This window comes from Dendrobates tinctorius, unplaced genomic scaffold (genome assembly GCF_039654945.1).
Source record: "Dendrobates tinctorius isolate UK_male_01 unplaced genomic scaffold, ASM3965494v1 ptg000111l, whole genome shotgun sequence".
Lineage (NCBI taxonomy): Eukaryota > Metazoa > Chordata > Amphibia > Anura > Dendrobatidae > Dendrobates > Dendrobates tinctorius.
The window spans coordinates 32262286-32279904 of NW_027361779.1; the positions used below are offsets into that span (position 1 = coordinate 32262286).

The 17619-nt window shown below is 43.3% G+C and overlaps 1 protein-coding gene across 3 annotated transcripts in view; it reads left to right on the top strand.

Moving 5' to 3' along the window:
- The window catches only part of SNX14 (sorting nexin 14), a 159322-nt gene that overhangs the window by 124249 nt on the left and 17454 nt on the right, over positions 1-17619 (top strand). For all 3 annotated transcript variants that reach the window (XM_073589635.1, XM_073589636.1, XM_073589637.1), the window contains 2 exons: positions 14391-14491; positions 17446-17557. In XM_073589635.1, the coding sequence (XP_073445736.1) occupies positions 14391-14491; positions 17446-17557 (213 nt within the window). The remainder of the gene's footprint in view (positions 1-14390; positions 14492-17445; positions 17558-17619) is intronic.

Here is a 17619-nt window from a genome sequence, read left to right on the forward strand (position 1 = left end):
TTCACTGGAAACCATAGAAAAAGACATGCCTATATATACTGTATGTGCACACCTATATGCAACGTGTATGAAAAAACATCTTTATTGATAACAGGACAAAATGATAAAAACAGTTAAAACCAAAAAGTCACAACACCCTCTATTACAGTTGGTATCCATATGGGTATAATATATGATGCAAAATCATAGAATCCAAAAATGAATCTATGTAGATATGTTAGGTTGAACAATAAATAATGTTCAATAGTTGCCTGCCCCTGGTCCAATGGGTATTGATCAGTGGCCACTAAAAGAATCACACCACACACAGTGGGATGTAATCTCTCTTGATCAATCTCTGGCACGGTTCCAGTGAATAAGAGAGTCTTTATTGATTCACACACAGGTCTTATATCCCTTGTAAGGGGGCTCGGTTAACTCTAAAATGGGAGTGTTCGGATGTATTCCATTGGTTAGTGGGTTGGGCAGTGAGCTATTCCGGGCGGATCCATGAGGTCATCAGGCTGGGTTTGTCCATGAGGTCATCACAGTGGGCGTCGTCGTGGGTGGATCCATGGAGCACATGGTGGTTTGGCCAAACAGGAAATTCCAGTTCCAATAGCACATGGCATGAGGCAAACACGAGAAGGCAGCCATCTTTAGTGTCACACTTTGATCTGAAAAAGCTAATGTAAGGTGAAATAATACACTTGAGGTTAATTAGGTATTTGAACTTAAGGCTCTCCTCAACAGATAAAGCTATGTGCAAGTACAGGCCAGGATTAATCAAACATGAAATGCAAAAATGACATACTCTAATGCATTATTACGGCAAAAATACATAACATAGGTAAATTGCATAAATGAACGCAGAGTGGGCGTCCCCACAAGCCTACAATATCATAGCCATGGATCCAATGGTACCACACAAGGACAATAAACCCACCTCCCATACATGTGCAATCACCCCAGAAAGAAGGGAGACCTCTGATAAAATCAGCAATGGCAAGCTGCTATTCCACAAGTAATAAGTCTGTCAGAAGTATGCAAGGTACAATACCTGAGAGTGAGAAGCAAAGCCGTCAGCCCAAGAGGGAGGGGGGGGTAAAAGGCAAGAGGGAGATGTGATAACACGGGGGTGCGGGAGAGCCCTACGCGTATCGCTGTCAAACAGCTTCGTCAGGGGAAGTGACCTGTCATCATGAAAAAGATGTATAACTACCTGAAGTAGAATCGTGTAATCAGTTACTGGTGTGTCCAGTGCCCCAGGAACACCAGTCATGGAGGGGAAACCGGAAGTGTTTGTTGGAACATCCGGGTCACGTACTGAAAGTCAAAAAGAAAGTAGATCCGAGAGGAGCCGAGGCAGATTAAGTGCGCATGTGTGCTGTCACTGCTTTAGAGCCCCTATGCGCTGAGTAATATGAGCAGACTCAATGTGCTGAAGCGGGGAGAATTCTCCTGGCATCAGACAGGCTGTACAGCACAACAGTTACTATAGGGAAGGTCAATAAAGGCGGGCATAAGATGCAGTTAACCCATACACCGCCTTGCATACATACAAGTGGACAAAAACAGGAGGATGTAAACGTGTCAGATGCACAAAATATGAGTAAGTGAAAAGAAGACACCTGAGACAATGAAATACGGGAATGCATATTATAATTCCATAGTATGATAATATTAAACCCCGTAAGTCCCAAATGGTATGAGGGTTAGCCCCTATGAAGAGAACCATTATATATGATTTTTACCAAAAGACCTGTAAATAAGGGAAAATGTAGAAAAGAGACCTGTAGAAAAGGGACAAAATTGGTATGCAAATGATAATAAATAGACCTAAAACAGTGGATTAGCAGAACATGAGTTGAGTGCTAGATTAATGGAAAAGACCCAAGATGAGCCCAAATGCCCCAAGTCAATCTCAAAAGGGACTGGGCGCAGGGGGCACTATAAAATATAAACAGTGGACAGCCAAAGGTGATGGTAACAGGCGGTCCAAGGAGTTCATTGAGAATAAAATAAATATTGGCAAAAATTATATATCATGGTTCTCTTCATCGGGGACGTGGTAATTTTTGACCATGGCACTTGGCTATAATAAAAAATGTTTGTGTTCTATATGTTTCTTTTTTCCTGCACACCATTGTAATCTCACTCATGACCCACCTTCAAGTCACATGCCCAAGCTGTGACAGGTCCTATTCGGCTCTTTAATGTGGATCGGCAGGACCTGGAACGTTGTGCAATGAGCCCACACCCACCTTGCCAAGAAGACACGGCTGTCACATGTTCAGTTTGTGTAAGGTCCGATTTTATGTTTCTAATATGAGATGGCAGGTGCTGTAATGCTGCGCAATGAGTGCATTTTGCAGAGATGACTCTGCGATCTCACGGCTAATGCTTTTTTTTCTGGTCATGTGACTTTGTTACTATATCTGCACATGTGCCAGCATTCTTCTCGAGTGAGACCCCTCATTAACTCCTAAACAGGTGGTGTATGGTTTCCTTTACTCTGATTGGCCAGCATGTATATTTATGCCCTTCTGACTCTCTTATTAATTACCCCTGATGAAGCTGTGGTGAAACATTTGTCGGGTCTCTTGGTGGATGAGCTGATTGTTTGTATTTTTGATTTTAACATCTGTATACTAAACGTAATCCCCTGTAGGTACCCTTTTACACATTACTAAATCCTGATATTACTGATGTGGTCCCTGAAGGGGGTTCATAGATAATTTTGTCATAGTAGAACAAATTACTGTTTAGTAGACGGTTGTGTTATACCCATAACCAACAACAGATCAGCCATTCGATGCATGATGTTACTTTACTTTGTAGCTGATGTACCTTTTTACATATGTTTATTTACCTATAAATACTATTGATATTTTTCTGTTTAGCTCACCCACCAATTTTCTGTTTATCATGTGTGCCTGCTCTTGAGTGTTTGCTTGCATCATATTATGTACTGTTTATTGCCATATATACAGGTGCTTCTCACAAAATTAGAATATCAGAATGTTAATTTATTTCAGTTCTTCAGTACAAAAAGTGAAACTCGTATATTAGATGGTTATTACAAACAGAGTGATCTATTTCAAGTGTGTATTTCTGTTAATGTTTATGATTATGGCTTACAGCCAATGAAAACCCAAAAGTCATTATCTCTGTAAATTAGAACAATTACAAAACAAGCACCTGCAAAGGCTTCTTAAGTATTTAAAAAAGGTCCCTTAGTCTCTTTCAGGAGGCTCCACAATCATTGCAAAGACTGCTGACTTGACAGATATCCAGAAGGCAGTCATTGACACACTCCACAAGGAGGGTAAGCCACAAAAGGTATCCAAGCATATTAGTGTAAAGATAAAGTGTGGTGGAAAAAGTGTGGTAGAAAAAGGTGCACAAGCAACAAGGATAACCACAGTCTTGAAAGGATTAAGAAAAGGCCATTCAAAAACTTGGGGGAGATTTACAAGGAGTGGACTGCTGCTGGAGTCATTGCTTCAAGACCCACCACACACAGACGTATCCAGGACATGGACTAAAAGTGACGCATTCCTTGTGTCAAGCCACTCATGACCAATAGACAGAGCCAGAAGTGTTATGATTGGGTCACCGAGGAGGAAAGCAAGACCAAGCTAAGCCACAGAAAACCAGAGAGGTTGGTAACTAAGCGGATTGCAGACCCCTGATCCTATCCACACAACTAGCAGTAGCCGTGGAGCGTACCTACGATGATTCTAGACGCCTCGACACAGCCGGAGAACTAAATAAGCCTAAAACAAGAAAGGGGACATCTAAACTGCCCCAGAGCAGACCCCAAAGGCATAGATAGCCTCCAAACATATATTGTCAGTGAGACAAGATGAAAACACAAACGCAGGTAGGAAAATAGGCTGAGCAAATGATGGGGCCCAAGCTAACTAGACCAGAGAGGAAAGGAAAGACACTGTCTGCAATCACGCAGCAAACCCTGCAAAAAATGCCCAACACGTCTGATAGAAAAAAATACTGAAGTCACTAGACTTCGCCCACTATATCAGCACTCTGGCCTCTCTTTGCTCTGCTGTCAGAATATACCAATCTAATAAGGGACAAAAACAAACTGGCACAAACAGTAACATAAGGATGGAAATCCAGCACAGCCCCAGCCGCGGCTGGCTGACCGACCACACAAAACTGAAATAGACAAACCAAATCAAATAGCAAAGGAACACTTAGCTTGAGCATGCAGGGACTGAGCTGGAAACTAAGACCTCAGGAGGCAGGAAGAAATCGCCAGCAGGGATAGAGGGAGTCGGCTGTCTTAAATCCAGTCAGAAACTCCCAATGTCCAATCGCCCTCCTCATCAGGTGGCAGGCCTCTGTTAATTAGATCAGCTCCATTACCTCCTGTAACCACCAGTGGGAGCCCGGAAAGAGAACTCGCGACCCCTCTGTCAATATAACCATCTCCACTACCTTCACCAGTAACCAGAGGTAGGCCAGAAAGTGAATTCACAATAGGGGTCACCGAGCCCTCATCCACGCCACCAGGCCGATCAGGATGGGCCCGGTGAAAAGCACGCGCCAATCTATCGGCATGAATGTCAGAAGCAGAGACCCAAGAATTATCCTCCTGGCCATAACCCTTCCATTTGACCAAGTACTGGAGTCTCCGTCTAGCCAAACATGAATCCAATATTGTCTCTACCTCATATTCCACATTGCCTTTAACCAATACAGGGTCAAGAGGTGCCGCCATATGAACTACTGGCTCCACAAACCTCTTCAACAGAGATTTATGAAACACGTTATGGATCTTAAACGTAACTGGAAGAGCCAATCGAAAAGAAGCAGGATTAAGAATCTCCAAAATCTTATAAGGTCCAATGAATCTTGGCTTGAACTTTGGAGACGCAACCTTCATGGGAATATTCTTTGACGACAACCAAACCATATCACCCACTTTTTAACCGGGGACCAATGGTCCTATGCCGGTTGGAAACCCGTTGGGCTTTTTCCTGAGAGAGGGACAACTTATCCACCACTTGGTCCCAAATCTGCTGCATTCTCTCTACCACAGTGTCCACACTTGGGCAGGTCGAAGATTCCAGTTGCCCGTAGAAAATCGAGGATGAAACCCAAAGTTACAGAAAAAGGGCGACATCAAAGTGGCAGAACTAGCTCTATTGTTTAGCACGAATTCGGCTAAGGGCAAAAATGAGACCCAGAGATCCTGATCAGCAGATATAAAACATCTCAAATAGGACTCCAAAGTCTGGTTTGTTCTCTCAGTCTGCCCATTGGTCTGAGGATGAAACGCAGAGGAGAAAGATAACTGAATTCCCAGATTGGAACAAAAAGTTCTTCAAAATCTGGAAACAAACTGGACTCCTCTGTCCGACACAATGTTCTCAGGATTCCCATGCAACCGAACCACCTGTTGTAAAAGCAAGGGCACCAACTCTGAAGAAGATGGCAACTTTGGGAGTGGTAAAAGATGGATCATCTTAGAAAATATCACAAATCACCCAGATAAGTCATTCTCTGAGAGACAGGAAGATCAAAAATAAAATCCATTGAGATATGGGTCCATGGCCTCTTGGGCACCGGCAGGGGCATCAACAACCCACTAGAACGAGAACAGGTTTTAGACCGAAAACAAGTCCCACAGGACTGCACAAAATTCCTGACATCACGAGATAAGGCAGGCCACCAAAAAGATCGACTCCCCAAATCTCTGGTACCAAAAATACCTGGATGACCAGCCAACGCGGAGCAATGAATTTCAGACATTACTCTCTTCCTCCACTGGTCAGGAACATACAATTTTCCCATAGGGCAACGCTCAGGTTTGTCCTCCTGAATTTCTCCAGGACACGTCTCAAATCGGGTGAGATGGCGGAAAGAACTACACCCTCATTTAGAATGGTAGTAGGATCGGTCACAATAAGAGAATCCACAAAGAAACTCCTAAAAAGGGCGTCTGCCTTAACATTCTTAGTGCCCGGAAGAAAAGAGACCACAAAATTAAAACGTGTGTAAAACAAGGCCCACCTAGCCTGTCTAGGATTCAAGCATTTGGCTGATTCAAGATAAATCAAATTCTTGTGATCGGTGAGGACCACAACTTGATGTCTAGCTCCCTCCAACCAATGTCTCCACTCTTCAAACGCCCATTTCATGGCCAACCATTCCCGATTCCCCACGTCATAGTTGCGTTCATATGGGGAGAATTTTCGAGAAAAGAAGGCACAGGGATTCATTTTAGATGTCACCGGATCTTTTTGGGACAAAACATCTCCTGCACCAATCTCAGAAGCATCTACCTCCACCTGAAATGGAAGTGAGACATCAGGTTGCCGTAGAACCGGAGCAGAAGTGAATCTCCGCTTAAGCTCTTGAAATGCCGAGACTGCCTCTGGAGACCAATTCACCACATTAGCGCCCTTCTTGGTCAGATCAGTCAGTGGTTTGACAATACCACAAAAAATACCTATAAATTTACGATAGAAATTAGCAAAACCCAAAAACTTCTGGAGAGCCTTCAAAGATGTGGGCTGAACCCAATCATAAATGGCTTGTACCTTGGCCGGGTCCATTTCAATAGCCGACGGAGACAAAATAAATCCCAAAAGTGAAATCCTCTGTACACCAAAGAGGCATTTCGATCCCTTAACATAAAGGGAATTTTCCCTCAAAATCCGGAACACAGTCTGGACATGTTCCACATGAGAATCCCAATCACTGGAAAAGATCAAAATATCATCCAGATGAATGATCAAAAACTTATCCACAAAGTCCCGGAAAATATCGTTCATAAAGGATTGTAAGACAGAAGGGGCATTAGTGAGCCCAAAAGGCATCACCAGCTACTCAAAATGTCCCTCCGAAGTATTAAGCGCTGTCTTCCATTTATCCCCGTGCTTGATGCGAATAAGATTATACGCCCCCCTGAGGTCAAGTTTGGTAAACCAGCAGGCACTTTTAACTCTGGAAAATAAATCAGAAATCAGGGGTAACGGGTACTGATATTTAAGTGATTTTGTTAAGGCAACGATAGTCAATACAAGGCCTTAATGAACCATCTTTCTTGGTCACAAAAAAAACCCAGCACCTAAGGGTGAAGAGGATGGTCTAATATGACCCTTCTCCAACGACTCCTTGATATAAGATCGCATAGCAGCATGTTCGGGTACCGATAAGTTGAAAAGCCGACCCTTGGGAAATTTACACCCGGGCATTAACTCAATTGCACAGTCATAACTCCTATGAGGAGGCAAAGACGCAGACTTACTCTCACTAAATACATCAGAAAAATCAGCCATATCAGGAATATCATGAGACTGGGGAGAGGTGGAGAAAACAGGAGTGTCACTAAGAACACACTGACAACCCCAACTCACCACAGACACATATTTGCAAAGCAAAACAGGATTATGAGTTTGCAACCAGGGAAAACCCAGAACAATAGTATCATGCAAATTGTGCAGCTCCAAAAATGTACAATTTTCTTGGTGGTCCGGGGTGACCCGCATTATCACCTGGTTCCAAAACTGGGGTTTATTCTCCGCCAAAGGAGTAGCATCAATACCCCTCAAAGGGATAGGAGTCTGCAGGGGTATCATGGGAAAACCACAACGTTTAGCAAAGTCCAAATCCATCAGATTCAAAGCTGCTCCTGAATCCACAAAAGCCTTAGCGGAAAATGTAGATAAGGAGCAGATCAGAGTAATTGCCAAAAGGAACTTGGGTTGTACACTGTCCACAGCAAATGTGTGCGCAAAATGTTTCTCTCGTTTAGGGCAGACAGAAATAGTATAAGAGGCGTCTCCACAGAAAAAACACAGCTTATTACGCCTTCTAAACTCCTGACGTTGCGCCCTAGACAAAACCCTATCGCATTGCATGGGTTCAGACGTTTGTTCAAAAGGCGGCAACGCCTCTCGTGTAGTTTTACGTTCACGTAAACGCCGATCAACTTGAATGGCCAATGATAGAATCATCAAGACCAGAGGGTACAGGAAATCCCACCATAACATCTTTTACGGTTTCTGATAAACCCTTCCGAAAGAGCTGCTAAGGCCTGTTTCACACATCCGTCTTTCAGATCAGTTGTTAACCGCCAAAATGGCGAAAAACGGATCTGTCGGCGGACTGACAGGAACGTGTGGCACCAGACCGTTGTTCAGACAGATCCGGCGAAGGCTGAATTTTAAAGGAACCCATGTCTGGGGAAAAAAAGGGGGGGAGAGAGAGACCGCCAGAACTGGATTTAGGGTTAAATTTCCGGCAAAGGCTATTCTTCCGGGCATACGCAGTGTACAAATGCGGATCCAGCCAGCAAAAAAAAAAACGTTTTATTGTCCGTCCTGTCATGTCAGCGGACGCCAAAATTTTGGCGGATGCGTAAAAAAACGGATCCAACGGATGACCATCCGTCAAGATCCACCGATAATGCAAGTCAATGGGGAAAAAAACGGATCCGCCAAGAAAAATGGCGGATCATTTTTTTTTGCAAAACGGCGGATTTTGGCTGATGCAGACAAACGGATGTGTGAAAGAGGCCTAAGGCACCATCATTCCATGTAGTAAGGACCGCCCACTTTCGGAATTTTTGACAGTATAACTCGGCAGAATCCTGACCCTGGTTCAATGCCAATAGGGTTTTCTCAGCTTGATCAATAGCATTACACAACATAAAGAAGGATTTTTCCAGCGTCTCCAGGAGATAAAATAATTGCTTTATTGAGAATATAAAATCTTCATACCATCAGGTAAAAACGACACAAAGAGGCGTATGGAGGGGAGCAATTTCCTACGCGTTTCACCCTGAAAGGGCTTAATCATGGAGTGCATGTCAATAGCATTAGGTTCATCATACAACAACCCCAAGGCTTGAAAAAATGCGTCCACATTAGTCAGAATAGGATTTCCAGGTGTCAGAGAAAAAGCCCAATCCTGGGGATCGTCGCGCAGCAAGGAGATGACAATTTTAACCTGCTGCACAGAGCTCCCTGAGGAGTTAGGCTTCAAGGCAAGAAATAGTGTACAATTATTCTTAAAATTCAAAAATTTAGACCGATCCCCAGAAAACACATTAGGAGTAGGGATTTTTGGTTCAACAGCAGGTGATTTGAGCGAGATAGGCGGAAATTCCCCGCACTTCAGCAGCGAGCTGCTCAACACGATCAGAGAATTGCTTAATCTCCGTTAGAGAAAAAAAAAATCCTCCTACGGCCCCAGAAAAAGAGGGAAAAAATATATATAAAGAAAAAATTCTGACACTTTTTTTTTTTTTTTTAACAATTCTCTCCTGCTTTTGAGTACCCTAGAATCTGCGGTTTAGGCTTGTGATTCTGTTATGATTGGGTCACAGAGGCGGAAAGCAAGACCAAGCTAAGCCACATAAAACTAGAGAGGTTGGTAACTAAGCGGATTGCAGCCCCCCAGATCTTATCCACACAACTAGCAGTAGCCGTAGAGCGTACCTACGATGATTCTGGACGTCTCGACACAGCCGGAGAACTAAAGCCTAAAGCAAGAAAGGGGAAATCTAAACTGCCCCAGAGCAGACCCCAAAGGAATAGATCGCCCCCAAACATATATTGTCGGTGAGACAAGATGAAAACACAAACGCAGGTAGGAAAATAGGCTGAGCAAACGATGGGGCCCAAACTAACTAGAAAGGAAAGACACTGTCTGCAATCACGCAAAAAACCCTGCAAAAAATGCCCAACACGTCTGATAGAAAAAATACTGAAGTCACTAGACTTCGCCCACTATATCAGCACTCTGGTATATTCTGAAAGCAGAGCAAAGAGAGGCCAATCTAATAAGGGACAAAAACAAACTGGCACAAACAGTAACATAAGGATGGAAATCCAGCACAGCCCCAGCCCGGGGCTGGCTGACCACACAAAACTGAAATAGTCAAAACCAAATCAAATGTGAACAATAGCAAAAAAAACACTCAGCTTGAGCATGCAGGGACTGAGTTGGAAACGAAGACCTCAGGAGGCAGGAAAAAATCACCAGCAGGGATAGAGGGGGTCGGCTGTCTTAAATCCAGTCAGAAACTCCCAATGTCCAATCGTCCTCCTCATCAGGTGGCAGGCCTCTGTTAATTAGATCAGCTCCATTACCTCCTGTAACCACCAGTGGGAGCCCGGAAAGAGAACTCGCGACCCCTCTGTCAATATAACCATCTCCACTACCTTCACCAGTAACCAGAGGTAGGCCAGAAAGTGAATTCACAACACAGAAGCGTCTTACCTGGGCCAAGGAGAAAAAGAACTGAACTGTTGTTCATTGGTCAAAGGTGGTGTTTTCAGATGAAATTAATTTTGCATTTCTTTTGGAAATCAAGGTCCCAAGGTCTGGAGTAAGAGTGGAGAGGCACACAGTCCAAGCTGCTTGAGGTCTAGTGTGAAGTTTCCACAATCATTGATGGTTTGGGGAGCCATGTCATCTACTGGTGTAGGTCCACTGTGTTTGATCAAAACCAAAGTCAGCGCAGCCATCTACCAGGAAATTTTAGAGCACTTCATGCATCCCTCTGCCGATAAGCTTTTTGGAGATGGAAATGTAATTCTCCAACAGGACTTGGCACCTGTCAACACTTCCAAAAGTACCAATACCTGGTTTAAGAACAACAGTATCACTGTGCTTGATTGGCCAGCAAACTCGCCTGACCTTACCCCATAGAGAATCTATGGAGTATTGTCAAGAGGAAGATGAGAGACACCAGACCCAACAATGCAGACAAGCTGAAGGCTGTTATCAAAGCAACCTTGGCTTCCATAACACCTCAGCACTGCCACAGGCTGATCGTCTCCATGCCACGCCGCATTGATGCAGTAATTGATGGAAAAGGAGCCTCAACCAAGTATTGAGTGCATTAAGTGAACATACATTTCAGTAGGCCAACATTTCAGATTTTAAATTAAAATTAACTTTTTGATATTCTAATTTTGTGAGAATCACCTGTAAGTCTCCTTTAATCTATAGAGTAAAAGTTAAATTTTACCAAGAGATTGTTGTTTTTAGTTCTGTCACCCTTTTTTTGTCTTGATTGTATATGATCTTTTGTGCCTTATGAAGACTTTACCAATATAATACATTTTGGTTAGTCGAGATGCCAGTTTGAATCATTCTGGTTTCAAAAAATATAAATAATATAGGAATGTAAGTGGGTACTAAACGGATTTTCCCAAGTCTATTCTTCTACATTTAAGGTTATTGATATCAGAACATACTAATATGGGGAGTGCAGGTGATGGCAATGAAAGGGTTTGGTCAGCACGTGTCTCCGTAACTCTGGGGAAGGGTTGCTGCAGGGGATTATTGTGAGGAGCACAGCGCTGAGAGGGTGAAAAAGGTGCAGACCCTTTCACTGCCATCATCTGTACTCCACAGAACTGCATTCTGATATTGATGCAGTTGAAGGCAGGCAAATAGACCTGGGAAAAGCAGGGGTTTGGAGGCCACTTACATGATTTTTTTTCTCCACAGGAATGACGACAAATTGCCTAATAGAGATATACAAAGTTTCAGAACTTTCCATTCTGGACAAATTTCTTGAACTGTTACTATTTTATTACTTTATAGGAACACTAGATGGCAGCAATGTAGCTTTAGTCACATACAGTGGGGAAGAAAAGTATTTAGTCAGCCAGAAAGATGAGAGACCTGTAAAATGATAAAACAAATCCAGAAAATCACCTTGTCTGATGTGGCAAGATTTATTTTGCAAATTATGGTGGAAAATAAGTATTTGGTCACCTAAAACCATGCAAGATTTCTGGCTCTCACAGACCTGTAACTTCAAGAGGCTCCCCTGTCCTCTGCTCATTACCTGTAGTAATGGCACCTGTTTGAACTTATCAGTATAAGACACCTGTCCACAACCTCAGACAGTCACAGTCCAATCTCCACTATGGTGAAGACCTGTTGAAGGACACCAGAAACAAAATTGTAGCCCTGCACCAGACTGGGAAGACTGAATCTGCAATAGGCAAGCAGCTTGGTGTGAACTGTGGGAGCAATAATAAGAAAATGGAAGACATACAAGACCACTGATAATCTCCCTCGATCTTGGGTTCCATGCAAGATCTCACCCCGTGGGCTCAAAATGATCACAAGAACAGTAAGCAAAATTCCCAGAACCACATGGGGGGGACCTAGTGAATGACCTGCATAGAGCTGGGACCACCGTAACAAAGGCTACCATCAGTAACCGACTACGCCACCAGGGACTCAGATCTGGGCCCCTCTGAAGTTTACTAGAGAGCATTTGGAATATACAGAAGAGTATTGGGAGAATATCATATGGTCTGATGAAACCAAAGTAGAACTGTGGTAAAAACAAAACTCGTCATGTTTGGAGGAGGCAGAATGCTGAGTTGAATCCAAAGAACACCATACCTACTGTAAAGAATGGGGGTGGCAACATCATGCTTTGGGGTTGTTTTTCTGCAAAGGGTACATGAAAGAATTAATGGGGCCATGTATCTTGATATTTTGACTGCAAAACCTCCTTCCATCAACAAAGTCATTGAAGATGAAACGTGGATGGGTCTTTCAGCATGATAATGATCCCAAGCACACCGCCAGGGCAGCAAAGGAGTGGCTTTGTGAGAAGCATATGAAGGTCCTAGAGTGGCCTAGCCAGTCTCAAGATCTCAACCCCTTAGAAAACCTTTGGAGGGAGTTGAAAGTCCGTGTTGCCCAGCGACAGACCCAAAACATCACTGCTCTAGGGCCAACATACCACCAACAATGTGTGACAACCTTGTGAAGACTTACAGAAAAACTTTTGACCTCTGTCATTGCCAACAAAGGATATATAACAAAATATTGAGATGAACTTTTGTTAATTACCAAATGCTTATTTTCCACCATAATTTTCAAAATAAATGTTGCCAAATCAGGCAAGGTGATTTTCTGGATTTGTTTTCTCATTTTGACTCTCATAGTTGTGGTCTACCTATGATGTCATTTACAGGCCTCTCTCATCTTTTTAAGTGGGAGAACTTGCACAATTGGTTGCTGATTAAATACTTTTTTTCCCCATTGTAGACTCTGGTCATTTCAGTTCTCAAGACATTAATATACATATGGACGAACAACTGTCATCAATGTATATTGTAATGTACGTTTTATAGAGCTTTCGGAACGCGTCTGTAAGAACCAAAGGCTCTACATGTATGGGGGTAGCAGGTGTCAACATTGCCATCTACAGTGGGTATGGAAAGTATTCAGATCCCTTAAAATTTCTCACTCTTTGTTTCATTGAAGCCATTTGGTAAATTCAAAAATGTTCATTTTTTTTCTCATTAATGTACACTCTGCACCCCATCTTGATTGAAAAAAACAGAAATTTAGAAATTTTTGCAAATTTATTAAAAAAGAAAATCTGAAATATCACATGGTCATAAGTATTCAGACCCTTTGCTCAGACACTCATATTTAAGTCACATGCTGTCCATTTCCTTGTGATCCTCCTTGAGATGGTTCCACTCCTTCATTGTAGTCCAGGTGTGTTTAATTAAACTGACAGGACTTGATCCTGTAGACTGTGAGCCCTCTCGGGCAGGGTCCCCTCTCCTTATGTACTTGTGTGTCCCTTGTCTTACACATGTTTATTATACTTGTCTATATTTCCCCTTTTCACATGTAAAGCGCCATGGAATAAATGGCGCTATATAAATGCATAATAATAATAATTTGTAAAGGAACACACCTGTCTATATAAGACCTCACAGTGCATGTCAGACCAAATGAGAATCATGAGGTAAAAGGCACTGGCCAAGGAGCTCAAAGACAGAATTGTGGCAAGGCACAGATCTGGCCAATGTTACAAAAGAATGTCTGCAGTACTCAAGGTTTCTAAGAGCAAAGTGGCCTCCATAATCCTTAAGTGGGATAAGTTTGGGACCACAGAAGTCTTCCTAGACCTGGCAAATCAGCTGGAGAGACCTGAAAATGGCTGTCCACCAACGTTCACTATGCAACCTGACGGAACTGGAGAGGATCTGCAAGGAAAAATGGCAGAGGATCCCCAAATCCAGGTGTGAAAATCTTATTACATCATTTCCAAGAAGACTCATAGCTGTACTAGCTCAATAGGGTGCTTCTACTCAATACTGAGCAAAGGGTCCGAATACTTATGAGCATGTGATATTTCAGTTTTTCTTTTTTAATAAATTTGCAAAAATTTCTACATTTGTTTTCTTTCAGTCAAGATGTGGTGCAGAGTGTACATTAATGAGAAAAAAAATGAACTTTTTTGAATTTACCAAATGGAAACAGAGTGAAAAATTTAAAGGGGTCTGACTACTTTCCATACCCACTGTGCAATGAAATCTTACAGTGCTCCTAGGTGCCCCACTGACATTAATTTATTCCACATTCTTCATATTTAGGCACTTTTCCAGATGCCCAGCTTCCATCAAAAAGAATTATTGGTCCTAAAAACTATGAGTTTCTGAAATCCAAAAGAGAAGAATTTCAGGAATATTTACAGGTAAAAACTTTTTCTTATGAATTTATAATATATTAAATTAATAGTTTGCACAAAAAATATTGTGTATAGACAGAATTTATTGCCCCACAGAGATGGCCTACTAAATAACTGATTACCTTGTTTTATTGTTATACTTTTAATAAGCCCGATCAGTATAGCCAACCTGTGTGTTTTTGGTTTGTTTCTTTTTTAGTTTTTTTTTTTTTTTTTGGGCATTGTATTTTAAGAGAATCTGTCAGCAAGATTTCACAACCCAAGCTATTAATGTGTGCATGTAGCTCTTTAAGAGACAAGTCCAGCAATACATTTACATGGCCAGGCCGTTTTTCCATTACTGAGAAATCCTTCTTTTAAGTGATTTGCAAATGAGGCAGTAGGTCTGGAGCTTCTGTCACTCCAGCTATATTTCCCACCAAGTGCCACCTCCTCCCAATGCTCGACTAAAGCCCTCGTCACACACAGCGATCTCGCTAGCGAGATCGCTGCTGAGTCACAAGTTTTGTGATGCAACAGCGATCTCACCAGCGAGATCGCTATGAGTGACACTTACCAGCAACAGGCCCCCCTGCCGGGTATTGCTGATCGTCCTGGAATGGCCAGGACATTTTTTTGATCGCTGGTCTCCCACTGTCCAGCATGCATCGCTGCGTGTGGCAGGCGGGAGACCAGCGATCAGCGAGCTGGAGCTGGTAATCAAGGTAAACATCGGGTTTCTAAGCGCTGCGCGGCGCTTAGAATCCCGATGTTTACCTTGGTTACCAGCTCCCTGCACCAGCGTGCTGGTAACTAAGGTACACAGTGGGTAACTAAGCGACGTGCATCGCTTGTTACCCGCGTGTCGCTATCCTGATCGCTGGTGAAGCTGCCTGTTTGGCAGCTCACCAGCGATCATGTAGCAACACACCAGCGATCCTGACAAGGTCATATCATTGTCATGATCGCTGGTGTGTCGTTATGTGTGACAGGGCCCTAACAGTCTTTGTTCTGTGACTTCAGGCAATGTAGCAGTCAGTCAAACAGGAAGTGGCGGCGCTGGGTGGAAAATAGAGCTGGAGTGACAGAGATCTCAGATTTACAAATGGTTCTGTTGCCTCATTTGCATGTTTATTCAAATGCTGATTTCTCAGTAACAGAGGAACTAACTGACTATGTAAAGAATTTTTGCTGTACTTGTCTTTAAAAGGGCTACATGCGCTTATAAATAGTTTGGCGGGGGGGGTGAAATCCTGCTGACATATTATCTTTAAATAAAACAAACAAACAAAAAACCAGCCAACTTTATGGAGAATTTAGAAAACCAAAGTCAATTATAAAGTTAAAGAGAACCTGTTATCAGAAATTTATACCCCAAACTAAGGATATGCATATAAAGGTGTTTTAATGCTGAGTAAATCCTTGCCTTGTAGAAATTTGCAGTTGAAATTGTATCTAATGAGTTGTAAGTGCAGTGAGCGGGCGGACACCGCACTTACAGCTCCCCTGCCCTCTCTCCCTTTTCCCGTCTGCTGCCGGCATTCTGCCTCTAGGTGACTCCTGTTTTAGCGACCTGTCTCTAGGTATCCTGATGCAGCGGGCGAGCGGACAACGCACTTACAGCTCCCCTGCCCTCTCTCCCTTTTTCCTCTGCTGCCGGCCTTTTGCCTCTAGGTGACTCCTGTTTTAGTGACCTGTCTCTAGGTCTCCTCATGCAGTGGGTGGGCAGACAACTCACATCTCCCCTGCCCTCTCTCCCTTTTCCCTCTGCTGCCGGCCTTTTGCCTCTAGGTGACTCCTGTTTTAGTGACCTGTCTCTAGGTCTCCTCATGCAGTGGGTGGGCAGACAACTCACAGCTCCCCTGCCCTCTCTCCCTATTCCCGCCTGCTACTGGCCTTCTGCCTCTAGGTGACTCCTGTTTTAGTGACCTGTCTCTAGGTCTCCTCATGCAGCGGGCGGGCAGACAACTCACAGCTCCCCTGCCTTTCTCCCTATTCCCGCCTGCTGCTGGCCTTCTGCCTCTAGGTAACTCCTGTTTTAGTGACCTGTCTCTAGGTCTCCTCATGCAGTGGGCGGGCGGACAACGCACTTAAAGCTCCCCTGCCCTCTCTCCCTATTCCCGTCTGCTGCTTGGCTTCTGCCTCTAGGTGACTCCTGTTTTAGTCACCTGTCTCTAGGTCTCCTCATGCAGTGGGCGGGCGGACAACGCACTTACAGCTGCCCTGCCCTCTCTCCCTATTCCCGTCTGCTGCTAGCTTCCTGCCTCTAGGTGACTCCTGTTTTAGTCACCTGTCTCTAGATCTCCTCATGCAGCGGGCGGACACTGCACTTACTCTCCTGCTTCTCTGCCTTCTCCCTGCCCATTGCCTGCTTCATTTCTGACCAAACCAGAACTGAAACATGAGCGAGCTGTCAGTCAGAGACAGCTAGCAGAGAGCGTGTGGGAATAGGAAGAGAAGCAGGAGAGTGTAAGTGTAGTGTCCGCCTGCCCGCTGCACTTTTAATGTTACTAGAATAAAATTTCAACTATGGATTTCTCTTAAACAGCATAACAGATTTCTACAAGAAAGGTGAGGATTTACTCAGCATTACAGCACATTTTATATACATATCATTAGTTCGGAGAATAAAATCCTGATGACAGGTTCTCTTTAAGTACGATCTCTCTATAGATTAAAATAGTGCTATGAAATTGTTAGTCGCATTATATAATGGTAAGAATTACAGATTAGTTATCTGCATTAGCTCATCCAGCATCAAAACAAATGGCAGCCATATTTTTTTTTGTGCGTGCACCAGAAAGTTCTTGTATTTTTACAGACACAATTTGTGACTGTTGGCAGCTTCTTCCTCGGCCATTCATTCTCTGTGATTATCCCGGGCAGCTACATTGGGCAGGGGAAATATCGCATTACATACCAGCCTCACAAATCTGTAGAAATAATTGCTCATTTTGTGATGTATTTATTTTTTGTTACAGAAACTGCTGCAGCACCCAGAGCTGAGTAATAGCCAATTGTTGGCGGATTTTTTGTCACCTAACAGTTTGGAAACCCAGTTTCATGATAAAATCCTTCCAGATGTCAATCTTGGTATGCAATTTTGAGTTTTCAGCAGCATGTACTATAATTAAACCTGTTTTGGCCGCTATAAG